Source organism: Parambassis ranga, unplaced genomic scaffold, assembly GCF_900634625.1.
Source record: "Parambassis ranga unplaced genomic scaffold, fParRan2.1 scaffold_60_arrow_ctg1, whole genome shotgun sequence".
Lineage (NCBI taxonomy): Eukaryota > Metazoa > Chordata > Actinopteri > Ambassidae > Parambassis > Parambassis ranga.
In genome coordinates this window covers 12,234-38,940 of record NW_021144806.1, presented here as the reverse complement: position 1 = coordinate 38,940, position 26,707 = coordinate 12,234, and the positions used below count along the sequence as shown (strand labels likewise).

The following is a 26,707-nucleotide window of genomic DNA, read 5'->3' as shown; positions in this document are numbered from 1 at the left end:
AAGGATCAATCTACAAGCTGATATTATATTAATGATCAGAGGATCAACATTGTAAAAGTTCAGACTGTGTTCACAGCTGTTTGTAACAACATTTAATGTGTTTGATTCAGGCTTTACTTTCCAAAGAACACATTGTTATTATTGTGATGATTATTAGTTTTACATTCAATGAGCTCAGACTGTGTTCAATGAGGATAATAATCATTAATAAATTAAACATCTTCAGAAGTGAAGGCATCAGAGTTCAACCCCTGAAAACCCATAACCTTTTTTATTCTGCATGTTTGTTGATGAGGTGACACAGTGTGTGTTCAGTACAGTCTGCAGATGTCAGCGTGTGTTCAGCGCACTCTGCAGGTCTTCAGGTAGTGAGCTGATGATGGAGTCTATAAAAGCTTCCAGTTTATCAAAAACTCCGTCTCTGACCTGCAGCTGCTGCCTGCGTGCCTTATTCTGAAAAACACAGCACTGTCAGATGCACTTCCTGTCCACAGATAAAGATGAGGGGCCATATTCACAAAGACTCTGAGAATACTCTGACAGCTCTTAGACTAAAAATCTTAGCAAGGACTCTGATCTTAAAGGTGATTTAAAAATGTTCTCAGAGCGACTCTGAGGAAGGAGCAGCCTGAAGGTTTGATCTCAGTGAGGAGGTTGACCCTGTTGTTAAGCGACACATTGATCATCAACACAAAGGGCTTGGATGGAATTCGGCCTGTATGATAAGTTGGGACTACTGGCTCAGCTGTCATCACCATTCTGTGGCTACCGTCTGTTAAATAGAGGCGCTGGTTGGAGCAGATTTACCTGCAAACAAAATGGAAACGGTTCTTGTGGATCAGCTCACCAAAGACCCAAATTAATTACTAGCAATACACACTCCTCTTTGTCCTCTCTGTTTAAGGAACACTTAAAAGTTCTCCTCTCTACTCTGAACATGTTTTAAGATGTTTGGTGAAGATCTTTACTTATGAGGGGAAATTCTCAGAAAACATCATAATTCTGAGAATTTTCTTAGAATTTCACCACTAAGGGAAACTCTTAGCACTGAGAGTCTTTTTGAATATGGCCCCTGGTCATTAAGAGAAAGAGCTTAAATACACTCACCAGTTTCTCTCTGACCTTCAGGATCAGATCTACAATCTCTACCTCAGACTTGTCTTTGGTCCAGCCCAGTAGGTCCTGAAAGGGGACATATCAGGGTGAGGGGGGGCAACATGTCAAACATGGACACAGATGTCACAGCTAAGGACGTGACTCACAGCATCACAGATGACCTCTAGGTGGAGGCTTTCCAGTTTCTGTGTCATCTCTTTGTGTCGATGGCGATACCAGCCGTCAAAGTTTGGGGACCTGAAGAACTTCCTGAGAGGAGTTCATGACAACAAAGTGACAATGAGGCCTGAAACCAGGAAGACAAACCGATCCTTGTAAGACTCACCTGTACAGTCCCACCCAGTCACCTTTGAGCAGAGAGGTTAGCTGAGGGCCCGTGAGGTCCAAAGTGGACATAAACTCGTCTTGACTAAAGGGACGAATCTGAGGAGGAGTCTGAACAGGAAACACATTTAGAGGCTTTGTCTCCATGTTGACATCACTGTGACCTCATCACTTCCTGCTTACCTTCCAGGGCGTCACAGACCTCTGAAGTGGCATCAGGCTCACCATGTACCGCTCCTGACAGACGAGACACAAGGTTATCTGTGGGTCTGTGAGAATCCTGGTCTGTGACTGGATGAATCAGATTTGGTTATGATGACATTGTGATGAGCTGATTGGTTCATTTCTCACCAGTGGGATGATGAAGCTCTGAGTGAGTTCTAACAGATGCCTCCTCAAGATGGCGCTCTGCACCTCTGATGGTCTCTTCCTCTGAATCCCCTGAATCCCCCGCCCAACACGCACACACATTTACGTCACTGAGTTTGAATGTTCGTGTAAACATGTGTGTATAAATGTGTTTATTTCATACTGTGTTGTTTGTTGACCTTTAGCAGCCTCTTTATGAGGATCTTATCTTTGTGCATAAATGTCTTGTAGGCCGTGTAGATCCCTGCACACACAAACACACACTGTGAACACACTGTATTGCAGTTGATATTTGTGAGCGGCAGTGTTACCTGGTTTGGTGTCGAGGGTTTTCAGTTTGGACAGTTTTTTCACCTTGACCTGTTTCGGTAAGTCACCTGGAAGTGATTGGACACAGGATTTATTTAAGTGCCACACAAGCAAAAAGAAGAAGAGTGGGGTCTACCTGCCATCCTTATCTCTCCCAGTCGGATGATATGAGGCCAGTTCTGAAACGTTTTAATGAAGAACGGATTGGTGACGCCCAGAACAACGTTTGGTCTAACAAAAAAAGACACAGGTGAACACACCTGGAGCATTGACGCCTTCAACAAATACACACAGCAAGTACAGGTGCGTGTTCATCTGGTGGTAGGTGCTCAGGTCAGACTTACGGGGCCTGTGTGCGGGTGGTGTACTCTCTGAACTCACTGTCATGGATGGTGAAATAAGGGCGAAAGTCACAGCAGTACTTCAGAGGACTGATGGAGCTGAGGGGTACACAGACTCCGTTACCATGACAACATAAACACTGTTTCTGGATTGGCTTCTAGGGCCACATTAAAAATCAGCTACCTGATGAGAGCCAGCACGGTTTCAGAGGAGATGGTGGGAGACGGCGCCATGATGACCACCGGCTCCCCGAGCAATGTGAGCTCCCACAGCATCTGCAGATGGACCAGGACAGACTGGAAACACCTGAGCAGGATACAGGATGACACTGCAGATGACATGGTTCAAAACTGTTAAACTTGACAAGAGGAGGATGTATCACTGACTTGAAGAGGTCCAGTTCATGGATGGTCGGCAGCAGAGTTGGAGCTGGTAGGAGGTTCTGAGGAGGGAAAGCCTTATTAACAACAGAACAGTGGACCAAGAACCAGGTGACAGAAAGACTCTGACCTCTTTAGCAGCCTCTCTGACCGGACTTCCTCCTGGTTTGTCTGTCTTTGAAGGGATTCTCACCTGACACAAAGAAACAAAGAGCCTGTCTGAGATATTCACGAAGAGTGAGGGTCTCAGCTGCAGGGCCCCCCTTTCTCACCTGTAAAATGACACCCATCACAGGCAGGTTCAGGGTCAGTCCAGGAACGGGCAAAGGCCATTGGTCAATCTCGTTGACCACTGCAAGGATGAGTAGAAAACAGAGTAAGATCAGGAAGATCTGATTGGTAGGTAGTTCCAAGTACATCATTACATCACCTGTTTCAAGGCAGGGCTCCAACTTCTCAAAGAACTCAGGAGCGATGATCTGCAGCAGCAAGTGGAACAGGTGAGTGTACGGCAGCTTGGACACCAACACCAGGGACTGGAACACACAGCCACATAAGCACCATCATCATCACACGACCATCATCATTATCAGCAGGTGAGTTCAGGCAAGTCTGACCTTCTGCAAATAGCCTCTCTTCACAGAGACATCCTTCACTTGTCTAAAATACACGTAACCCAAGAAATGAGCCGCTTCTCTCTGAGTAACAACAGAAGAGAAAACAGAGGTCAACTTCCTGTGTGCACATGGCTGTAGACACCGCAAAGCATGACTGCATATCAGCTATTAACTGATACACAGTCACATCAACAACTGACTAATCAATGAGTTGTGTCCCCCGTTGCCTCACCTGCAGCGTGACCGGGGCGTCTCTGTTGTAAATGTCGTCCGTGGACCTTAAAGCTCTGCGTCCGACTGACTGACGTAACCTGAAACTGAACTGAGTATCCCCGAGGCATCCTGGGAAATCACACACAAATCACATGACCTCTGACCTCTGACGTGCACAGCATTATTCTGTGTTACCAGAGTTTACCTGAGTATGAATCAGGGAAGGACAGGTAGCAGATGCTGGTTTTCTGACAAGTTACAGGAAAGATCAATAAATCTGTGATTGATGTGTAAACATCAATGTTAATTCAAGAAATTACCTCTTTTTCAGTAAGTTTCACATCCTGAGGATAAACCAGCTGGAAATAAACACAAGCACACATTGTGAACACTTACACACAATTCAAAACTCCAATGTTCAGATATTCATTACGTAGTACCTAATCCATAAAAGTAAGTTGTTGGTCCGGATTCACCAGAACTCAGCAGCATAAACGTTTTATTGAAATCTTTGATCCAGTAAACAAAGAGGGTGTCAGGACTTAACCCTGTGTTGTTGCTGGGATCATTAAAAAGCGAAGGCCTGCTAATAAGACACTGAAACCTCCTGAACTGTCCCTGACATTTATGGGCTGGCTGAATTTGACTGCTGGGCTTTGGTATCAATAGTCCTCTGTAATCCTTCTAGACCTGATCCAAACATTATTAAAATACAGTTATGTCGTTTTGAGTTTCTTCTCTGCAGATACATTTAATAAAGGATTATCTTATCTTTAAACAATCCAATATAAAGCAAAACATCAGAGGTTATGTTTGAAAAAACGTTTGTCCTTTGGGTATAAAATGCTGTCTGTGGCGCTCTCTCTCTCTCTCTCTCTCTGTGTGTGTGTGTCTCTCTCTCTCTCTCTGTGTCTGTGTGTGTGTGTGTGTGTATCTCTTACTCACTCGATCTCTCTCTCTCTCTCTCTCTCTGTGTGTGTCTGTTTCTCTCTCTCTCGATTGATTTAAATCAGACCCTCGGACCTGCTCCATCCATCTCAGTATAAAAACTAGTGATAATCGGCTGCTAAGGATGCTAAGCTAACCTACCTCGATGGCTTGTCCGAGCTCCAGGTCGAAGGTAACGACACACACACACTCCAGCCAGGCGGAGAAGCGAGCCCACGATAAGGCGGCTATCCCCGCCGTCCGCCGCTTCGTCGTGTCGGGGAGAAGCGGATCCATTAAACGGATTCATAACGACCGTATCACAGCTCCGACATCTCCGCGCCTCATCCTCCGGTCCTCCATCAAGCGTGCCTGTCTAGAAGGAGAGCGCACCGAGGCCCCCCCTGCTGGAGACCCGGTTAACTGCAAGGAGCTGCAAATTGTTCTCCTAGATATTATCGAGACAGAACCATTGACAGTAAAAACTATGGACAGAGCCTCCGTGACGTCACCCGTTTGTTTCTGAAGAGCCGTTTTGAGTCTCAGTGGGAGGTTCCGGGACGTGATGACCGCCGCCATGTTGGCAGCGTCACGTCAACTAAAACTCCGAATATGGACAAAGAGGGGGAGCACGAGCGGGGTTTAGGGGGGCGGGCGATCGTGGAAGCAGGAAACTCACGCTGTGATAGGTCAACTGTCTGTCACTCAAGCGGCAACGCCCATAATTAGGCGTAATTTTAAGTCCGAATACAATTGAAATTAAAGCTGCAAGCAGCATTGCGGGCCCTCGCGCACCTTGCGATCCGCAGGGTCATCGCAGTCTTCTCTCCTATGCTCTCGTCTCCTATACTCTCCTGTGCTATGCTCTCCTCCTCTTATTTCCACAGAGATACAACGAACACATGGTTTACAACCAAACTTTCCTGCTACCAGTAGGTGGCGCTATGACCGTATCATCCTATTAGCATATATATCTGTTCAGACTCGGGTCCATAGCAGTACTGTAAGATTTTGTCCACATTGCATAAAGTATATGGGTAGTACTGCATAAAACACAGCGAGTTCCTTTGTAATGGCGAACGGTCAACTTTGAGGCCACGCCCCCACCACACCGTAAGACTTTTGTAAGAGTTTGGAATGCTTCTATTCCCTGTGGTGTCCTGAGTGGACACAGTGAATTTCAGCTCAATTGCATGAAGTATGTGAGGCGTGAAAAGTTTGAAGCAGGGTCAAAAATAGGCAAAAAATGGCCACAAAAGTCAAAATGGCGGACTTCCTGTTGGGTTTGGAGGGGGGGTCCAAGAGACTTTTTTGTGCGTCTTGAGGTGATACATATGTGTGCCAATTTTCATAATCCTGTGTCAAACCGGCCAGAGGGGCTACGCGTTGGGGGCGCTATAGAGCCATTTTTATATGTGCATTTCAAAAGTCAGCAAATTTCAAAATTTTTCGGGCGAATGAATTTTTCTACCAAGTTTGGTGAGTTTTTGGGCATGTTAAGGCCTCCAAAAATGCGATCTCGGAGGGGGAAAAAAAAAAAAAAAAAAAAAAAAAATAATAATCCTAAGGGTTTCAATAGGGCTCTTGCACCATTCGGTGCTCGGGCCCTAATAATCCTAAGGGTTTCAATAGGGCTCTTGCACCATTCGGTGCTCGGGCCCTAATAATCCTAAGGGTTTCAATAGGGCTCTTGCACCATTCGGTGCTCGGGCCCTAACGAGTGAGTTGTAAAAAAATTCACCCCCCCTACAATTGACACTAGAAGAGAACCTATCATCTGAGACCACAGCGATTTTTTGTACCAGGCCGTAAACATGTTCTTTTCTGCTGTGAAATCGGCCATTTTAACATGGGAGTCTATGGGAAATTACTCGCTTTTGGAGCCAACCCCCAGCTGTTGCAGCGTGAATTACAAGTTTTGACACTTCCGCATGGGCTTCAACTTTGAGCCCCGAAGGTTGCCGCTTGGACAGAACAGGACTGAGACCAAGCATAAATAAAACCAAACCCAGCTTAATAAAACAATTAAAGTTAAAATGATAGACGTTACTTTATAGAGGTTATTAAAAACTCTCTGATTTATAAAAGACAGAAGGAGTAATTTGAATTTATATGTTTGATATAGTTCCAGTAAAGCATGTTCCATACTCCACAAAAACAGAGAACTCGCTCCACGGGTGGTAAGAGTAAAAAAAAAGTTCGTTTCGGCACGGAGGTACCATACTCCGCGAGAATTGTGTGCATACGGCCCTCCCACCCAGCACACGTCACACACAAAAGGTTGACAATGCAATTGTATTGCAAATTGTTTGCACAGTCGTGGTTACCTGGCCTAACGAGCTGATGATTCTCAGGAAAGAGGGTGTACAGCAGGGGTCTCAAACTCAACTTACCCGGGGGGCCTGAATTTCCCTCAGTTTCACTAAGATTAAAATCTAAACATTGTTTACTAAATAAACTGCATGTCATATTCCTTAATGAGTTATTTGCTGTACCTTTGGAGATACAGTACACACAATGACATTTATGTAGGCCAGGGGTCTTAAAGTAGCGGTGTGTGCGCACGCCTGTGTGTGTGTGGCGGGGGGGGGGGGGGGGGGGGGGATGTGCGAGCATGCAGAGACAGAAACGACACGCCGAGCAGAACGGAGGCTGTCACTCTTCAAAAAAATTCAAACTACATATCAGAGAAATACTGACGGGGCAATTAATAATAAAAATAAAATGCACAGGGCAAGCCAAGTGGGGAGGGGCACAAAATATCTTTGAGACCCCTGGTGTACAGCATGACAATAGATAGAAGGTCAGTGTAGCTGACTGTAGCAGACCTCTGGTCTGTGTGAGTTTAATTCTGTGAACGTGTGGATGACTGTCTGCAATAATACATCCCGTCTCCCGGTGTTTAATTAAACGCCGTGATCAATACTGGGGTTCATTTTTATCGCCACCTTTTGTACAGACACTCTCCTCTGTGCGCCGTGTTTCTCCTTCCAGGAGCTGTTTGCCAGCTGCTCATCTAAACTGTCCATCATCGTTGTACTTCCTCCTTCTATCAGTGTGTTCTGCGCCTGAAGAATCTCTTGCGCTTCTCCACATTCATCACGCCCACTAAATTCCGACCAATCACACAATTGTTCTCGCACTACGACGGCGTATTACTCGCACAGTACTGAGAGAAAAAAGTTCTGCCCGGGCCATGTGTCCGAGGGAGATGCAGAACAGGCTCTCCGAGAGAAAATGACGTCATTTTGTGGGCGTAACGTCGGCATCGAGGAGCGAGTTCTCTGTTCTCGTGGAGTATGGATCCAGTCATTAAAATCCATATTAAGATATGAAACCCTTCAAAAATAAAAGTCTGTGCGTTCTGCGTATCCTCTTTTACTGTGAAAAGACCGGATGTGCCGGCAGCGTGTTGCGCCTGCGCCTCAGACAGTTCAGCGGCGCCTGTTACGATCCCTTCAGTCTTTCTGAAGACACCGGACAGATCGCAGCCATGGACCCGTGCTCCTTCTCCTCCTTCACCAAGTGCGTCACCAAACACCTGAACCTGGTGCTGCACCTGGACTTCGACAGACACGTGATCAGAGGGAAGGTGGATCTCACGGTGGAGGCTCTGGAGGACCGCTTCTCTTCTCTGGTAACGTCAACGTACCCGGTGCTCCGGTGCTGCTCCGGTTAGCGCCGAGCTAATAGTCTTAATGAAGTACGAACCGGCATCATTTACACGGAGTCTGGTTTGTGCTAAGATCATCATATATATATATATATATATATATATATATATATATATATATATATATATATATCACATAGTTAGAACTCAGGTATGTTCGGGTGAGTGTGGAAGAACCAGGCTCGGGTCTGGGTCTCTGTCAGTCGGCTCCAGGTGCTGGAGTCAACACGTGTGTGATTAAAACATGTCTCATGCCTGCCAGCGTTATTCAGATGGAGTTTAGTGTGAAAGGTTATGACCCGTTTTTGCCTCTTTTACCCCCTGACTAATGGAGCAAGCGTGCTGTTACACCTCAGGTGTACTTTGCTCAGGTACAGACAGGTGACTGGTTATCAGGTGTGCTGATGCAGCATGTGTGGCGGTCAAAACGTCATTAATAAAAGTGCTGCTTTATCTGCTGCAGACTTTGGACACCAGGGACCTGAAGATCCAGTCGGTGTCAGCCAATGGTCAGCCTGCACGGTTCAGTCTGGGCACCAAGCACAGCTTCAAGGGGACACCACTGGACATCACGCTGCCATTTGACCTCTCAAGGTGACCCTCTACTTTTTGTCACATCAAGCCTTTTCAACAAATGTAACAACTGCTTGTGTTGTCTGCACCAATCAGAGGGCAGCATGTGATTGTGGAGGTGACCTATGAGACATCTCCATCAGCAACAGCCCTGCAGTGGCTCACACCCGAGCAGACTGCTGGAAAGAAGCAGCCCTACCTGTTCAGCCAGTGTCAGGTGAGCCTCAGCTCCTGCTCACCAAAACCTCGGCGTCGGTGTAGATCACAACAGTATGAACTATTGATCGTTCTTAAGAAGGGATTCAGCTCTCTGTCCTCTAGAGTTATTATTATGTCTTTCACACCCCCCCCCCCCGTAGGGAAAGTAAGTTGTAGTAGCAGCATATTTTAATGTAACATCAGCTAAACTGTTGAAACATCAAACTTTGTGAAACAGCTTGCGTCACTTCTTCACTGGTTCAGACTGCTTTCATTTGACTTCCTCTAGTTTTTACAACCCTGCTTGTTGTCTTGCAGGCGCATCACTGCAGGAGTATGGTCCCCTGCCAGGACAGCCCATCCATCAAACACACCTACTACGCTCAGGTCACACTCACACTCACACTCACACTCACACTCACACTCACACTCACACTCACACGTGTCTTTTCTGTCCAGGTTTCTGTCCCTAAGGACCTGGTGGCTGTGATGAGTGCAGTGAGAGATGGACATGCAGTGGATCCTCAGGACAGTGGCCGTATTGTCTACAGGTTCAGGCAGCCGGTTGGTTTTCACACCTTCTTCCTGGTTGTAGGTTATGTGACATCAGAGGTGAATCTTTCTTCTCTGACCTTAGGTGCCCATGCCCTCCTACCTGATAGCCATTGTGGTTGGAGCCTTGGAAAGCAGGTACGTACCTTCTCACCTGTGTAGTTATGTTACCACCTTACCTGCAGTTGGTAACAGGGTTCCTGTGTTTTGGTTGGGCGATAGGGAGATCGGTCCGAGATCCAGAGTCTGGTCTGAGAAAGAGTTTGTGGATAAAGCAGCGTTCGAGTTCTCTGAGGTGAGGCACCGTAGCAGCTGCAGAGATCTGCTGAGAGAATATACAGAACATAGTGGACATGTAGAGCCTAGAGAGGACTGATGGAGCTTGGTCTCCTCCTGGACACTGTGTGTCACATGATCCTTTACTGCTATCTGTGTCTCTTGGGCATTAGACTGAGACCATGTTGAAGACAGCTGAGAACCTTGCTGGACCATATGTTTGGGGTCAGTACGACATCCTGGTTCTCCCTCCATCTTTCCCTTATGGAGGCATGGAGAATCCCTGTCTGACCTTTGCCACACCCACTCTTTTGGTAAATACTAACACAGCTGGTGATGATGGCAATGTGACCGTTAGTGTGGATTAACTCTTTCCTTTTTGTGTCCTAGGCAGGAGACAAATCTTTGTCTAACGTAAGTACAACACTCCTTTCACATGACTACAGATGTGACAGCAGACATGTCATGTAGGTGTTTGTGAATGTGTGGTTCAGGTGATCGCCCATGAGATCTCTCACAGCTGGACTGGGAACCTGGTCACCAATAAGACCTGGGAGCACTTCTGGTAAACATTGACACAAACAGAGTATTTTGATGAGCACAGATGTTAGCTGGTCCTTGTGTTTTCAGGCTGAACGAGGGTCACACAGTCTACTTGGAGAGGATGATTGCCAGGTGCATGGAAAGCGAACAGTTCAGGCAGTTTAAGGCCATGGGGGGCTGGAAGGACCTGCAGGAGTCTGTGAGAACCTGAATCTGGTTTTGATTTTCTCATGTTGGTCGATCTGGCTTCATCTTTGCCTCACCTGTGCATGTCACCCTTCAGGTATACACCTTTGGTGCCAACAACCCTGTGACTAACCTAGTCCCCAGTCTGCAGGACGTTGACCCAGATGAAGCCTTTTCCTCAGTCCCCTATGAGAAGGGATTCGCTCTTCTGTACCACCTGGAGGAGCTGATGGGAGGGCCAGGTAACACCTGCACACACACAAGCACTCGCCTGCTCTCTGGTCCTGTGTTGATACACTTTCGGGTTTGTCTCCATCAGAGGTGTTTATGGGTTTTGTGAAGTCGTACATCCAGCTGTTTGCCTACAGCAGCGTCACCACCAATGAGTGGAAGAACTACTTGTATACCTACTTTAAGGACAAGGTGAGGATACCTGCATGTGTAGCTTAACCTCTGGTCACCTGTTCAGTTTAAAATGTGCTTTCGTCTCTCAGGTGGACATCCTGAACAAGGTGGACTGGAATGGCTGGATGTTCACGCCGGGGATGCCTCCAGTCAAACCCGAGTAAGTGGACCCGTTAGACTTCCATCTTGTTTAAACCTGACCTGCTTGTCCTGATTGGTTGTTGCTGTATTCCAGTTATGATACCACACTGGCTGATGCCTGCATTGCATTGACTCAGAGTTGGATCAAAGTAAGTCATGCATCTGGCCTAAAACCTGATTTAGCTGATTGCATGTTCAGGCTCAAACACCTGTCCCCCATCAGGCCAAAGATCAAAACCTGAATGTCTTCAAGGAGTCTGACGTGAAGACGCTTTCCTCCCACCAGCTCATTGAGTTCCTGTCACTGCTGCTTCAGGAGGTACACTCTTCAACTCATCACAGTGCACTAACATTTTAGCTCTTCAGTCCCTTCACTGACAGTTTGTTCCTTCAGGATCCGCTCCCTCTGACTCATGTGAAGAAGATGCAAGAGGTTTACAATCTCAATGCATGTATGAACTCAGAGATCCGCTTCAGGTGAGAGTCTTTGAGCAGAAGTCTGTGAAATCCCTACCTCCTCTTGCAAGACTTGTGCTGAGGGGCTGCTCTCTGCAGGTGGCTGAGGCTGTGTGTTCGGTCCAGATGGGAGGACGCAGTTCCCATGGCGCTAAAGATGGCGACTGAGCAGGGTAGGATGAAGTTTACCAGACCACTCTTCAGGTATTTATACATTTCAGATCAACTAAAACCACTTCATTTCACTGCCACGTCAGTTCCCTACGGTTCAGGCCTCTGACTTCAGTCTCCGACTCGTGTGCTTTTCTTCAGGGAAGTTTTTAACTTTGAAAAGTATCGCGATGAAGCCGTTTGCGTGTTTCTGGCCCATCGAGCTGCGATGCATCCAGTCACTGCTGGGCTGGTCAGCAAGGACCTGAAGGTGGACACCAGCAGCCTGTAACACCAGAAACAACATAAGCAACAAGCAGACAGTTAACCAGAAATGTGTAACACCAGAAAACAGTCTGTCAGTATTAAACTCAGTGATCTGTTTCTGGTGGAATCTTTGTTTTTCTGTCAGTTTGAAATGTTTTATAAAGAAATATACTGACCTGAACTCTGAGTCATGTCCTTCATTCAGAGGAAGTTTAAAATCTAACTACACTTTGTTGAACTCACATTTTCTGTTTTTTCCTGCTTTAGCACAGAAATCAGTGTTTTCACTGCTTACATTTATTTCTGTTTTCAAAATATTTAATTTGATAGCATCTTTTACAATCAGGCTCAGTGGATCTTGTTTGTGCCCCCAACAGAGTAGGCTTTTAGCAGCATGATAAAAACTAAAGGTTTGTTTGTCTTACTCTAACTGGATGTAGTCATACCTACAAATTGGCCGTCACCACACCTATCAGCCCTACACACTATACATTAGACTAGTTATATACCTTACTTAATACAAAGGATTTAGTCTGTTCTCAAAGGTGGAGGTGGTGTCTGCCTCATGAACTGAAGCTGGTTCCATAGTAGAGGTGCCTGAAAGCTAAAGGCTCGTCCTCCCATTCGACTTTGATGAATCCTAGGAACTACAAGTAAAGCTGCACTCTGAGATCTGAATGTTCTCTTAGAAACATACGGTACTATCAGGTCCTGCAGATATCACAGAGCTAGTCCATGTAGAGCCTTGTAGGTGAGGAGAAGGATTGTTCCTGAGAAGACTTTCAAACTGATTTCCTGTGAAAGCTCTAACATATTTTAGACTGAGACTTGGTTAGGCTGCAGCCTCAACAGGATGTTTAATCTTCCTCTTTCTGCCCTCAGTTGTTTCACCATAATCTGTCAGCTAACATTAGGCAATGGAGAATTACAAAAAGAAGAAACCACATAGAAACTGCCTGCAAACATCCAAACACAATCTGTCCCCCTCAAATGTTCATGCAACATGCAGACCAACATGTAGAACATTATTAAACATCAGAGAGGAAAATAAATGTGTAAAAAGCAACTAAACATTTTTGTAGTGTAAAGGTTTGATATTTGAGCTATACTCTGCAGATTTATTACACTTACATTAAGAACCATCAGATCACACAACAAGTCTGATCACAGCAAGAGACAGCTTACTGATCCGATAAGGCAGACAGGTGATCAGCAGTTAATGGCACAATCAATGAACAATATTTATGTTGACTTCTGCTCTCTTTATTACAGATGCAGACGGATCCACTGGTTGTTGGGTCACATTACAGACCCACCATTCAGTGTTACCAAGACATGCTGCACATGTGTGGTCCATAGAGGGCCTCCTGACTGGTCTGGAACAAAGCCAATCAGAAATGTTATCTGATTACTGAACCGCCTTAATTGAACAAGCTTCTTTATATTCCAATCACAGCAAAGCAGGCTGTTAAAGCTCCTTATTAGCATGGGCATGTTTGTGTCTAGTTATTGCAACAAGCAGTAGTTCATCATGTCAGTGTCGCAGTGTGACAACCTGAGCAACAGACACACTGAGCCAATAAATGGTTAATTCATGCTGTCAGCCTAAGTGTTACCAGCATGGATGAGCTGCAGTAATGTTTTGTGTTCTTTGTGGACTTATTGTCTGCTGCTATTGAATAGATATGCTTCAGCTTCAAGAGGGAGGGCAGTCTTTCATGGGATCAGACCAGTTAAGGTCTAGCTGAGGCCTCCAGCCAGTATGATCTGCTCCAGGTCCTGGTCCTCCTGTCACTCCTGTAGCCGCTGCTCCTCGAGCAAAGACACCAGAGAGTCTCTCTGCTCCACCACGTCCAGCATCTCCTGCAGGATCAGACGTTCCTCGGCCAACTGCTCCTCACCCTTCAGGTGATCTGCAGACAACAGGTGCAGGTGTTAGTACTGTGTGTGTGTGTGTGTGTGACCTTTTACATTCGTGTCCTGACCGTCCACAGCCATTCTCTCTCTGAGCTCCTGCTGCAGCCGACTCTGTCTGTCCTCCAACTCCAGCTCTTGAGCACTGAAACACAAACCGAGGTGGTGATCTGCTGAACAAGCCCGGTCACAGGTCAAAGGTGGCAAAGGTGACATACTCACAATATCATCAGTTCAGATTCATATCGGACAAGAGAGTTCTTCTGCTGAACCAGCTGGATCCACTGCTGCATCAGAGCTGGGTTGTCCAGTTTACACAGTCCTGCATGTGTACATGAACAGTGTCAGGCGGCAGTGTTTGACAGTCCATGGGAAGAGAGCACCACAGTGCAGTGCAGTAGGTAGTACCAACAGATGAACCCACCTCCCAGGTAAATTTCCATGTCTGCACTTGGGCTGGATTCCCCCCAATAATCTGAAAGAGTGACACGCAGGTGAGTTCAGGTGTTCCTTCAGTCTCGTTGTTGTTATTATGTTTAGAACCTGCTTCTCCTCTCAGAGCTTTTTCCACCATCACTCCTCTTTCTTCCAGCTGTCGTTGTTTTTCCTCCACCTGTTGTAGCTGCCTTTGGATCATCTGAGACACAGGAGACAGACACAACATCAGTCCACTGTCCTGGGCCTGGACCGTCTCTGTCCTCATGTACACTCACCTGAGCCTTGTGGAGTCTCTTCAGCTGTTCCTGCTTGGCCTGTCTTCGGGCAGCTCTTTGAACCCGTCGAGTAATTCTGGTGTCTAGATCTTCATCCTCTTGATCCCTGTGGAACAAGGTCTCCTTTACACTCAGACTGGATGGCTCTTTGGGCTGGGCCAGGAACCCCACCACCTCCGTGGGACAAGAGGATTGTCCATCAGAGTCCTGAAGGGGGACCTTCAGGGAACTCTAAAAGCAGAGTGTGACAGTGTGTTAGGGGCCCAGGCTGCTGGCTGTCCTCAGGCAGAATAAGACCTGTCTGTACCTTGACGGCGTATGACCGCCTGAAAGCCAGAGCGTGAGGAATGTACACTAGCTGAAAGACATGAAGGAAGATGATCGAAAAAGAGCAGACTTTAGAGAGTCTACAACAAACACAGAACTGCAGAATTTCTGCAGGTTTTATAAACAGACTCAGACTGTATCTGAGATCATAAGGACTCAGATAAGTTTAGTTTTAAACAGTCCAGAGTCTCATATTTACTGCTCATTTACTGCACAGGAAGCAGTCTGTCAGCTGATACCTGCTGGTTCTCCTCTTCCTCCTCCGTTATTCTGACTTTCTGAATTTCAGATGTGAGGTCTAGCAGCTCCAACCACAGCTGTAAACAGCAGGCACACAGTGTCAACACACAAGGTCTAAATCCAACTTTAATCTCATCCTTTCTTCAGCCTGCCTCAGAATTAGCTGCTAAACTCACTGGCTGCTACAAATGTGATAGGAGGATGGGTTCTACAGTCATAGAAGTTAGCACCCCCTCTTAATCCTAATTTTTTGTGTAAAAACATAATAAAAATTATCTGTTAGGCAAATATCACCTTCAGACAACAACATCTAACTTTGTTCTCCATGCTGGTATTTATCTAATAAACATGAAGCTAAATAATAAACTGCTAACTGCTGATCATCAGTCTTTGATGAATTGATCCTCAACAAGCGTGCAGACCTCTATAAACGCAGATGTCTCTGCAGCATCAGGTGTGTGTAAACACAACGCCAAGACGGAAAGACACACACACTGGTATTATAGATTGTTGTTGTTGTTGCTAGAGGGTTTTAAAACAACATCCAAACAATTCAGAGTCCATTCAGAGAATGGACGTCCCAGCTAATTCAACCCAAGATCAGACAATGCTCGGAAAAGAGTTGCGTCTGAGCGTGCTCAGTGTTACTATGACAGCACATCCAGAAAAAGACCAGCAGAAAGACTTACAGAACTGCATCTGAACAAAGAATAGAACCCATGGGACAGTGTCCTATGAACAGATGAGACCAAAGTGAAGTTTGGTCTTAATGCTCACCACCAAAACCAAACAGCATTTCAGCAGAAACAGCCTTATACCTGCTGTCAAGCACGGTGGTGGAGGACGATGGTTTAAGCTTGTGTCACATGGACACCTTGCCGTCATTGAGTGGACTACGAACCCCTCTGCTACTAGAGTATTCTCGGGGCAAGTGTGAGGACGTGTCCGACAGTTAAAGCTTGATGTAAATAAGGTATTTGGAAAGGACTAGTCAAAGTCCTTAACCCATTAAATGGTGTGATGGGGGCATTGAGAAGACTGTTCAGCAGAACTGAAGAAGCACCTGGCGTCTTCAAAAACACAATCCTTAAGTCCAGTTGCCTTGATTTAAACTACTGGAAATAAGTGACTGTCCATAAACCTGCATGAACTGAAGCAATGACGTCAAAAAGAACAGACGGAAACATAACATGTGACAAACCGATGAAGTCTTACAGGAAACCACTGCTTCAAGTTATTGCTGCTAAAGGAGGCTCAACAAGTTTTTACTGGGGATACTGAGAGTACTGAGAGTAGCTACCCACTTTTGCTAAATAAGTAATGGCTTGGTGAAACAAAGTTTGTATTTGTCTAAAAAGACCCAATAAGATCAGATGACTTTATATTATGTTGTGTGTGGTTTACACAAACACAGAATTGGGGGGGGGGGGGTGCTTTTGAACATGGCTGTACTCTGTTACTCTGTCTGGCCGTGTGGGTTCTTACGTTGTTGCTGGGTTTCAGAGAACACCTCTGAAGAAGAGTGGATGTTTCCAGGTCAGACTCTTCTCCACTCACATCTGGACACAGGAAGTACAATTATTACACCACAACAGTGAAATCCCTTCATCTGCAAGGGGGGTTAACTTTATCCCACCTGTAACTCCTCTCTGATTGGTTGCTTCCTTCCTCACCCTCTCTGCAGGTAAGGTGATGCCTCTTCTCTTCTTTTGTTGTTCCTTCCTGTTTCTAGAGAACATGTACTTCCACCGGGGTATGGCGCCTCCTCCTCCCTCCACCTGTCCAAGCAGGGGAGCATCTCTAAGTGCTTTTAGTTGGTGGAGGACAGCCTCGCCCCCAGCCTGAAGAGGTGGGAAGAGGAGGTGAGGAGGGAAGCTGTAAGCTCCTCTGTCTCTCCTCCTCCCCCTCCTCATGTCCTCTGATTCCTCGCCCTCCTCTGATGACTCCTGCTCTTCCTTCTCCAACCCCATATCCCCCTCCTGCAGGAAAAGGGGCTCCTTCTGTGGCAGTTCGGGGGTGATGTCATCAAAGGAGCCTCGCCCAGCATTAGTAGATTTGGGGGGCGGTCTCCGGTCAACAGCAGGTGTGAGTGGAGCTCTGGCTCCCTCATCTGGGGTGAAATCAGGCGTGGTGATGTAGGAAGCAGTGGAAGGAGTTGTGGCGAGGGGCGGAGTCACAGCGGGAGCTTCGCAGGAGGTGATGCATGGAGGAAGGCTGGAGGTAGACTCCTCCTCTGAGGGTGGAGAGGGCGAAGGGATAAAGACAAATTATTCTGATAGGATTTGACATAAATATATAAACATATACATAAATATGCAATTTCCCCATTGTGGGACTAATAAAGGTTTCTTGATCTTAAACAACCGTTTGAAATGAATGTTCTTTTCTTTTTTTATTCATGATTATTTATTTTCATGTTATTGAAACAATTCTGTTTTATCGCAGAGTTTTCAGGGCGGTTAGTCTGAGGCTACCTTTCTCCTCCTCTAACAGGGGCTGTACTCCCCCTTTACCAGCAGGGGGAGACACACAACAACACATCACCAAGACAAGCAGGGGGTCCAACTACATATCTGACAGACACACAAAAACACAATTTAGCTCACTTTCACTTGACTCCACATCACCACTCTCCTCCTCCTCATCTCTTGAATGGAGCTGCAGAGTTTTCCTCCGTGAAGCGTCCTGTGAGTGTCGATTGCTTCCACTCTGTCCTTCTTCATCCTCCACCTCCCTCTCTGACTCAGAACTGAAAACAAAAACACACCAACAGGAGGAAGGAGATCACCACATGATGCAGGAGCAACACAAAAACTACTAAAAAATAAAATGACGGCATCAAATATAAAAAAGGGTAGCAATGCAATCTGATACTTCTGTTATTGCACTGGCCTCCACCTGATCTGGATTTTATTATCAATGCTCAGGTTGAAGTGATTCAGTGTCTCTTCAGAGACCTCCTCCGGCTCGTCCTGCAGTTCCATCTTTGAGGTCTGTCTGTAATTTTCCAGCTCGATCCTCTCTGGTGTCGCCACCATCACAAAAGTTGCTGCAAACACACCAACACAGCCGCACATACACACAGACACACACAAAAACACACACACACTAAAGCCCACATTGATTCCTGGTTCAGGAGCATGCTCACAGTGAAAAAGGATGAAGACTGAAAGAACACAGGTGAAGCAAGCTCACCTGAAGACCGGCGACGGACAGCTGAGATCAGAGAGTCTGGGAGAGATGGACCTGAACTCAGAGATGCCTTAAAGACCGACAGAGAGCACAAATTAAATCACGAGACTACCAGCAGACTGAAAATAATCCCATCAACCCCACAGCATTGCCATAGCAACCAACTGTCACATCCCAGGTAACCACAAGAATACCTGCCTGACCACCTGACTAACTGTGACTGTATCTACTGGAGCAGTCTACCAATCAACCAAAACAACACCTAAATTCACCATAGCAACCACCTGCCAGCTCCAAACCACATGTGTCTTTATCAGAGTAAAGCGTTCTTACTATTGATGCTCGATGGGACACAGCTCTCTCAGGTGGAGTTGGCCTCTTCCTCACAGTCGGAGTGCTCAAGAGACACTCAGAGTGCAGACAGTAAAACCTACCTGAGACAGCAGGATGGGACACAGAGGACAGATGTTAGAGACAGAGGACAGAAGACTGAAGATACAGACTGGTCACACTCTGCTGAGCTTGTTCTGGTTTTATACAGACATTCAAACAGACTCCCACCTCAGCTTCAAACAGAGGTCATGTGACGGCTGTGCTGATTGGATGCTGAGTGTTCAGGACATGTCAGATGCACAATAATGTCTCTGTGTGGTTAAAAACATGAAGTAGAGATGAAGATCCTCAGTGACACTTGGCCCTAGGCGTAAACGCGGTGACCACCCTGGTCACGTGACTGTATCATGTGACTGTAATGTGGTGACTGGTGTGAAATTAGCCTGATGGACTGATGGGGGTCTGACACGTGGGTAGAGACGATTGTCAGGACCTGAGCATTGACCTCTTGCTGCATGAAGGTCAGAACAGTGTGGTCACAGTGTTTCTTCATGTTTGCATTAATGCTGAGCTACCAGAGCTACTTCATTTCATAAATGAAGGTTTAAATGCCTGTTTGTCTGTATGTTTGCTGCTTTGATTAAAATTATTTTCTGTCATCTTAAGCTTTATTTGATGCAGCTGTGTGCATAAAGAGTCGTTATTTTTATCTTTATCCTGGGTTTGTATAAAGACCACAGTCATGAGACCTGAATGTCTCCGTGTGTCCACAAACCACCGCTGGCTGCTTCCTTTCACATTTCAATTAAATAGTTATCCAAGTGTCAGCTCGCTCTTCACTCTCAGATTCTTATGAGAATTTCAATGACTTTAAGGATTAATATTTCAGGTTTAACATACACTGCTGACACACCTGCTACTTTAAAGCAGCAGAGCTCTGCACTGAATCATAAATGTTAAGAATAAACTGCAACCTCAGCAGCATGTGACCATAGAGGAAACGGGACACTGAGGTGAACTGACCACTGTGCTGGTCGAAGGTGTATGAAGCCAGCCTGAGGGAGCTGCCGCAGGAGACACAGCGGAAACAGCTGCGATGGAAGAACAAGCCCTCAGCACTGAGGCGCTCCATCACATAAACCCTCTGCTTACAGAAGAAACAGACGTCACTGCAACTGGAGGACACCTGCAGGGACATAGACACAAGGTGGACTGAGGCCGACAGAAACTGTAAACGCTGATCAATCAACAGTTACTTCACCTCAGCAGACAGAAAGTCAAGAATCAGTCTCACCACACAAACCTCCTGCTGACTGAATACAAAGGCTATCTGCTCAGTCAATGAACTCACTCGACCAGTGTACAACTGAGGACACTTTGACAGACAGATACAGGAAATGAAGACAACTTACAGCACCACAGCAGGTTTAAAGCACTCGATTCTCCACTGCTGAGACTGATGGGAAAACAAATGATTCTGCCAACAACCATATCAGTTTGTGTTGAAGTAATGAGGTCTGGTGACTGTCCAACAGACAGATGATATGGGACAAAGTACAGAAGGTTTCAACAGGCAGCTTAAAAACAGATGTTCAGAGAGTGCCTAGTTGGCTGGAGGACAGTGAAGATGGAGATAAACACTTATTGTGATGCTGCTGAAAAGAGGGGAAGTCCAGCTGCACACAGCGCTCAGTCAGCAGATACACAGAGCTGCAGGCTGAGCAGCTTCAAAAGCATCATTCATGAGATGCAGCCTGTTGCTGGTCACATGAAACAAATGTTCAGCAAAGTGCTGCAGGAGGACGCCTACAGCCGCAGGACACAGAACAAACTCCTGAGGACAAGAGGACGTCTAATGTCTCATTTACACACACACACCACAGAGTACCTGCTCATCCCTGCTGAGGACACTTTGAGACTTGATCTTCTCTTTGAACCGAAAACTCATCTGCTCCTGCTGAAGGGTTCGTTTTTTCTGAAAGACAGGAAAAGGTTTCACGATCAGTACCAGCACTGTCTGATGGAAGAAACAAGCTTTTCACTAACACACTAACACACTAACACAGAAAATTCACAGATTTCCCTTAGACCAATCATTTGAGATGTTTGAAGTACAGCTCTGCTTCTGTGCAGCGCCCCCTGGTGTATCAACAGAACAGCCACAAACGGATGAGATAAATGTTTGGACCCGTTTATCTCCACCCTCCATTACAGTCTGAACTGGTTTGTTGAAGAAAGGACACACTTCCTCATCATCTTTCGTAAAGGTCCAACTATTAATCATTAGTTTTGGGTTCTACCAGTCTTTACCGGTCTCCATGACGACGTGTCACGCAGAGCAGCCAGCTGACAGTTCGCTGCTTCTGAAGAAGGAGGGCTGGATGACAGCTCCCCCTGCTGGTTGATACAGTCCTAAACAGGGTTTAGTTACATTTGTAGACACATCCTTCTTTTCTTATTAAATCAGTCCAAAAAAATCAAATATATATAATTATGCCTATTTGATCGAAATCAGTTCAGCTCCCACCTGTTGACGAGCAGCAGCAGAAGAAGGAGATGAAGTTCTGCAAGTAGAAGAGCTCTCATCCAGCTTTGCCTGCAACTGATTGGCCATCAGACGAACTCTGGACTGACTGCCCCTGCCCTGAAATGCCTCAGATGGCTGGCTGTCATCACCATTCCAGTCACATGACTGAAAAACAGCACAGTTTCCTTCTATGATTTTCATAAAGGCAGTAGTAGAAATGTTGACTCTGAAGTAAAAGTGACCTCCTGACCTCCTGCAGCTCTTGACCTGGCAGGCTGCTCTTTCTCCGTTTGCCCAGAGCGTTGCTGTGCTCCTGCACACAACGCAGATTGTTACAGTTTCAATCTCAGACTGAATGTTCCAGGTAATGGAGTGGGAAAGTCGCAGATACCTTGGGGTTTCTCTTCTTTGAGGGACTGGTTCCCAGTCTGCTGAGGAGGAATGCCGGGCCAACCAGAGCTGACCTCAGGTCAGCACTCTGACTCAGTGAGCCTAAAAAAGAAAAAACAGCTGTTATTTCAGTCTGCTTTAGGTTTACTTCATTTGCTTTGTTTAATAATTATTTTTTTGTTCTGGCCTCACCAGAAGCAGACGGCGAGCCTTGGAACAGCTGATAGAACTGACTGAGGTACATCACCATGGACAAGGAGTCTGGCTCTCCAGCAGAAGCCATTTCCTCCACTGTCATCAGAGGAGAAATCCCAAATGCTTGTTCAGCCACGTCAAAGGCAAGTCGAGTATTTTCCTCAACTGATGACTCGTGCAGAGACTCAAAGTCTCTGAGGGAAGACAGGAAATCCAACCACAGAAGACGTCATCACCGCTCACTTTAAAGGACGTTAATAGGATGTTAATGTGTAAAAATGGTACTTAAATAACAATGTTATTTACATCAGATCAGGTCGGTATCGGTGGATAAGAGCACACAGAGCAATGCCATTCTTCCAGGAAGTAGTCAGGTCACTAATGGCAACGCCACGGTAACCACAAGTCTGTTTCTGACACCATGCCAGCAGTTGATTGGACTGAGAAAGGGACACTGTGGGACACAGGAGAAAGGTGTGGCGTGTAATGGACCTTACTGTGTCAACCATCAAAACAGGCTTCTGTATTACTGTGTCTGAGTAAGTCTGCCACCATCAGGCCACACTCAGAATTACAACACTGCCACCTTGTGTGTTCATCCAGCACACTTATGTTGAACATAAAGAGTTAACAACTTCACAGTAAAGTAACCTTACCTTTATTGATGAGTGAGGCGGCGTGTGGTCCGATGATGTCACTGCAGTCTGTGTTTAGCCCCACCTCCTCACCTGTGTCCACCAGGTGTCTCACCTGAAGACAACCCCCCCCACCACCACCACCACCACCACCAAAATATTACCACTGGTTTCTCCATTTCTTTTCAGATAGATTAGGCTGAGGTGTCTGTGTTTACCTGAGCAGGAGTGACGGTCAGAGGGCTGATGTTAGGGTATCTTGTTGCGGGATCAACAGAGACCAGACTGAAGTTCTTCTGCATATTCTCTGGTGTCATTTGAGGGAGGAGACGGTACAAACTCTCTCTGTGGTTAGAAAGACATGTAACCAGGTGTGAGACAGCAGCAGGTTCGACCTGCCCAAGTGTGTCCTCACCTCTCAGCCAGGACATCCAGAGGAGTGCCACCCTGGGCCCAGCTCCGTATCATCCAGGCTGAATCCAGAGCTGCCAGAAAGCCTCGAGCCACTCCTGTCCCCATTGGCCAGAATGGCTGAAGAAAGACAGCAGGACAGGTCAGGTATCTGTCTGTCCACCTCTCTTAGCTCAAGCAGACACCTGTCTCACCTCAAGAAGGCTGTCTCCAACCAGTGTGACCAGTAGCTGGTGTCCGTGGCGATGGCGTACCATGGCGGCATTCTCTGAAGCGTACATGCAGGTGAAGTCAAACATAGCAACGTCTGGCTGGCCGTAATGATTCATGGCAAAGTCCAAAGATGGCAGCTGGTGATTGGTGGAGAAGTTGGCAGCCTCACGAGCATACGCCTGCAATGCATTGTGGTCCACATTCCCCCGAGAGAGGAGTAGCTCAGTGTCTGCAAAGTCCTAAAGGAGGACGTTTTTTTATTTAATTAAGACATCTACATGACTGTGTGTGTGTGTGTGTGTGTGTGTGCGTGTGTGTGTGTGTGTGTGGATGGACCACTCATCCAGGTCATTATCTGTGAAGAAGTTGAAGCAGCACATCAGCTCCATCAGTTGTAACTGTTTGGTGGGAAAGATGGTTTATATGTGGTGGAGGAGCTCAGTGAGGGGGTCTGTGTGAGACTCTAATGTCTCCATACTTACCTGTGCTAGTCTGACTGACTGTGTCTAACCACTATGAGACTACAGGGGGGCTGTGGTGGGGGGGCAGGTGGACAGTCCGTTGTTCTTGCTGTGAGCATGTGACTTGGAGTGAAGCTTCCTGGAATGGATGGAAGCTGCATTGTGCATACAATACAGTGGTCTCTACAACTCCACATGCCTCGCTTGAACCTCTTGCAGTGTGTGTGTGTGTGTGTGTTACCTGCAGAATGACTCCTTTCTCCAGCAGACTCTGTTTCTTTGCTGTCATCACAAAGTAGTGTGTGTCATCTTTGTAGTAGACGATGTTTTCCAGGTCAATCCCTGAAACAGACAGACCTGTTAACAGATCTGGATCTTCTGAACAATGTGTCTGTGGATGCTCTCATTCATCCAGGTCATGTTCTGACCAAGAGTTTAAATTGAGGCAACTGAAAAGGAGACGTTTTGCCACTCCCCCAAGCGACTAAGCTCTTCTGAACAAGTTGCATTTCAGAACAAACCCGTTTCCTGCCGCAGCTGCTGGAAGAACCTCTGGTTGAAGATGAAAGCCACCCCACTGATCTCCTCCACTTTTGCCTCAGCTGTGGTGTTCCTGTTTTTAAAGTTGGCTGTGATGGCGATGGCCAACTTCCCTCTGAACTCTTTACGCCGGAAACCTGTTTACACAGAAACGTACAACCGTTTGGGGGATTGGGATTTTAGATTACATTTTTATTATCAGACTCAGCTGGAACTGGTCTGTCTCTGTGTGGGAGAAGGACCTGTGTAGTACCTGGCAGAGTATTCCGGCGTCCATCTGCTCCAATGATGACATCAAACTCCAGCTGACTGATGGGATGAGATTTTGGACTCACCTCCATCCTCCACCCCATTTCTGGTGATTAGGAGACATAGTTGTACACTTCAGCTCTCTACAGAGCTGATTGTTAAGCGGTTTAGTGTAGTCCTGATTTCAGTGTTGAGCATCACTTCACATCACTTAGCTTCAGGTGTAAGAATCAGTGAGAACATTTTAAGTCCTTTCGCTGCACCAAACTATCTGTTTATCTGTAAACACACTTCAGCTGTCTTCAGACAAAACACTCATCGTCAGCAGCTTTGTTAATTAAAATCTCTACTCACTGTGTCTGTACTGGTTCTCCGGCGGCTCCATCAGACTTCTAAACTCCACGTTCACATGAACTTCGACCCCCAGCAGTAAGGCAACTTTTAGGAGGACCAGCTGCAGCTGGCGGATGCCTGCAGACAGGAAAAAGGTGGTGGTGAATAGAGAACCCAGAATTGATGTGGTTAGGTGATGTGTGACACTTACTGATGTGGTCAATGGTGCCTGCACAAAACTTTCCATAGAACTTTTTGGCCCCAAGGCCCCGGAGGTCGTGTATAGTGAAGGGCCACAGGTGGAGAACATTGTTCCTGGAGAAAGAGTCTCTCTTTTCTAGCAGCACCACTCGAGCTCCCATGAAGCTCAGCTCCACAGCCGTCCTCAGACCACAGGGCCCAGCCCCGATGATCACACACTGAGCAGTGAGAGAGGACACAAAGGCTGACCAATCAGGGAGACCAGTGGATGGTGGTTCAACTTTAACCAGTGGGTGCTTCTTGTTGCTGTTGGACATATGATAACGTTCATAAATACCTACAGTGATGTTGTTGCAGGCTCTGGCCCTCATGTACTCTGGCTGTGCAGCCCTTCGGTCCAGTTTGGCCCACAGTGCATTGGCCTTCCAGTAGTTGAGGCGCCGTTTGATTGGTCTGTACAGCGGCCTTTCTAAGGCACTCTGGTCGAGCTGCAGATGTTCACACAGCTGGCTGAAGAAGCCGAGGGCTGCCCTGCAGGTCGACGCTGACACAAACTCATCAAACAGCTCCTGAGCTCGGAATGCTGGGTAGGTCTCATCTCCCATGGCGACCCCAAAGGCAGCAGGGCACCATGGGAACTGTGTCACCTGCTGCTGATGTCACAGATGGACTCCAGCTTGAAGTCCGAGGTCTGTGAGAGGACATAAAGTGGATTTACAGACATAAACCCTACAACCTACAGTTTGCTGGTGTTGCTAGCCGGTATCCGTTTCCTCAGGATAGCACTCCTCTGATGGTCTGATGACAGACAAACTATGTAGACTGCTTCGGGGAGCCAAGACTTCTTCTAACAGACACCTTTCAGTCCAATTCCAAATAATACAGGTTTTACACAACGTCTTCTTGTTCAGAAATCATTCTTCAAACCTCCACTTTCACTCACTTTCTGTTTGAGCCTCAGATTTCTGATAACTGAACTAATGACCTCAGTTTTCTTTGTTTAGAAAATAAAATGCAAACAGCCTCAGCTCTTTATATTACTGCTATAGTCACATAACCAATTGTCAGGATATGTATGTGTGTGAGAGAAACAAAGAGGCTCATACAGAACAGTTCCAGCAGTACCAAGCACCAGCACACATATCTGTCTCTCTGTCTTTGACTGCAGACAAATGTCCACAAAGACAGATAGTATTTTGTTTTGCAATAAAAAGGCTGTAATTATTGTTATTTATATTTGGGGCTATATAAATTGTGAAATGTACTCACATCTTAGAGCGGCGGCTGTCTGCGGCTTCTTCAACTGCTAAGTGCTAGAAACTAATCTGCTTTAATCACACACACACACACACACAGGCACCAGAAACACAACATCCTCACATTGCACATGCCCACATTGGTTCTCACAAAGACAGACAATCACAGTGACGCACTGTGATTGGCGGAGGTCACGGGGGTGTGGTTGGAGGGCCAGCCCTCAGATTTTAAGGCAGATAGAGACTGATCCTGATCCATCGGTAATCTGGCGGCTAACCAGCTCACCAATGAGCAGCAGCCAGATCAGCTTCACAGGATCAAAGAGCACCTGAACAGATGGAGCAGCGCCACCATGAGATTGTCAGGTTCAAAACACATCATGCATGTCAATCAAACTGATCATTCAATTTAGATTAATTTGATTTGTACAGTGCTTTTAAAATCAGAACATCTGGACATTCTACAGACCAGAACCTGACCCTGACCATCAGCTGGATCAATACAATCTATAGATGGAAGAGTAATCTATCAATAATATGTTTGTTCTGTGGTGAGTAAA

The 26,707-nt window shown here is 46.4% G+C and overlaps 3 protein-coding genes across 4 annotated transcripts; 1 reads left to right on the top strand and 2 right to left on the bottom strand.

Moving 5' to 3' along the window:
- Positions 1-77: 77 nt before the first annotated feature.
- Positions 78-5,057, bottom strand: dennd6b (DENN/MADD domain containing 6B). The gene is given in 21 exon segments (XM_028398786.1): positions 78-453; positions 1,108-1,182; positions 1,263-1,365; positions 1,442-1,551; positions 1,624-1,677; positions 1,792-1,881; positions 1,989-2,053; positions 2,121-2,186; positions 2,255-2,349; positions 2,463-2,558; positions 2,644-2,766; positions 2,847-2,902; positions 2,971-3,033; positions 3,113-3,192; positions 3,271-3,376; positions 3,458-3,538; positions 3,690-3,799; positions 3,876-3,918; positions 3,991-4,029; positions 4,760-4,840; positions 4,842-5,057. Coding segments are annotated over 21 exon segments (1,725 nt in total). The 5' UTR covers positions 4,908-5,057; the 3' UTR covers positions 78-330.
- A 2,856-nt stretch (positions 5,058-7,913) lies between these two features.
- On the top strand, positions 7,914-12,198 carry lta4h (leukotriene A4 hydrolase). The gene is made up of 19 exons (XM_028398765.1): positions 7,914-8,234; positions 8,734-8,864; positions 8,940-9,060; positions 9,360-9,428; positions 9,501-9,605; positions 9,679-9,731; positions 9,816-9,888; positions 10,043-10,183; positions 10,260-10,283; positions 10,364-10,434; positions 10,500-10,611; positions 10,696-10,840; positions 10,918-11,021; positions 11,093-11,163; positions 11,239-11,293; positions 11,368-11,463; positions 11,539-11,621; positions 11,700-11,804; positions 11,913-12,198. The coding sequence occupies exons 1-19, from the start codon at positions 7,929-7,931 to the stop codon at positions 12,040-12,042; spliced, it is 1,995 nt and encodes a 664-aa protein (XP_028254566.1). The 5' UTR covers positions 7,914-7,928; the 3' UTR covers positions 12,043-12,198.
- Positions 12,199-13,275: 1,077 nt separating this feature from the next.
- On the bottom strand, positions 13,276-26,329 carry LOC114431173 (protein-methionine sulfoxide oxidase mical3a-like). Of its 2 annotated transcripts, XM_028398763.1 has the most exons (33): positions 26,161-26,329; positions 25,233-25,582; positions 24,902-25,109; positions 24,712-24,828; positions 24,362-24,463; positions 24,090-24,245; positions 23,810-23,910; positions 23,089-23,346; positions 22,899-23,014; positions 22,702-22,828; positions 22,505-22,598; positions 22,155-22,302; positions 21,846-22,042; positions 21,655-21,755; positions 21,514-21,576; positions 21,264-21,428; positions 21,047-21,148; positions 20,625-20,711; positions 19,760-19,922; positions 18,737-18,837; positions 18,407-18,473; positions 18,110-18,260; positions 17,818-17,960; positions 16,848-17,444; positions 16,697-16,770; positions 15,211-15,288; positions 14,952-15,002; positions 14,645-14,875; positions 14,475-14,568; positions 14,356-14,406; positions 14,154-14,253; positions 14,003-14,076; positions 13,276-13,930 (listed from the first exon to the last, which is right to left on the bottom strand). In XM_028398763.1, the coding sequence occupies exons 2-33, from the start codon at positions 25,494-25,496 to the stop codon at positions 13,809-13,811; spliced, it is 4,503 nt and encodes a 1,500-aa protein (XP_028254564.1). In that variant the 5' UTR covers positions 25,497-25,582; positions 26,161-26,329; the 3' UTR covers positions 13,276-13,808. The 2 variants fall into 2 exon arrangements, with proteins under 2 accessions (XP_028254564.1, XP_028254565.1); XM_028398764.1 differs by lacking the exons at positions 13,276-13,930; positions 14,003-14,076; positions 14,154-14,253; positions 14,356-14,406; positions 14,475-14,568 and having other exon boundaries at positions 14,696-14,873.
- Between the last annotated feature and the right edge of the window lie 378 nt (positions 26,330-26,707).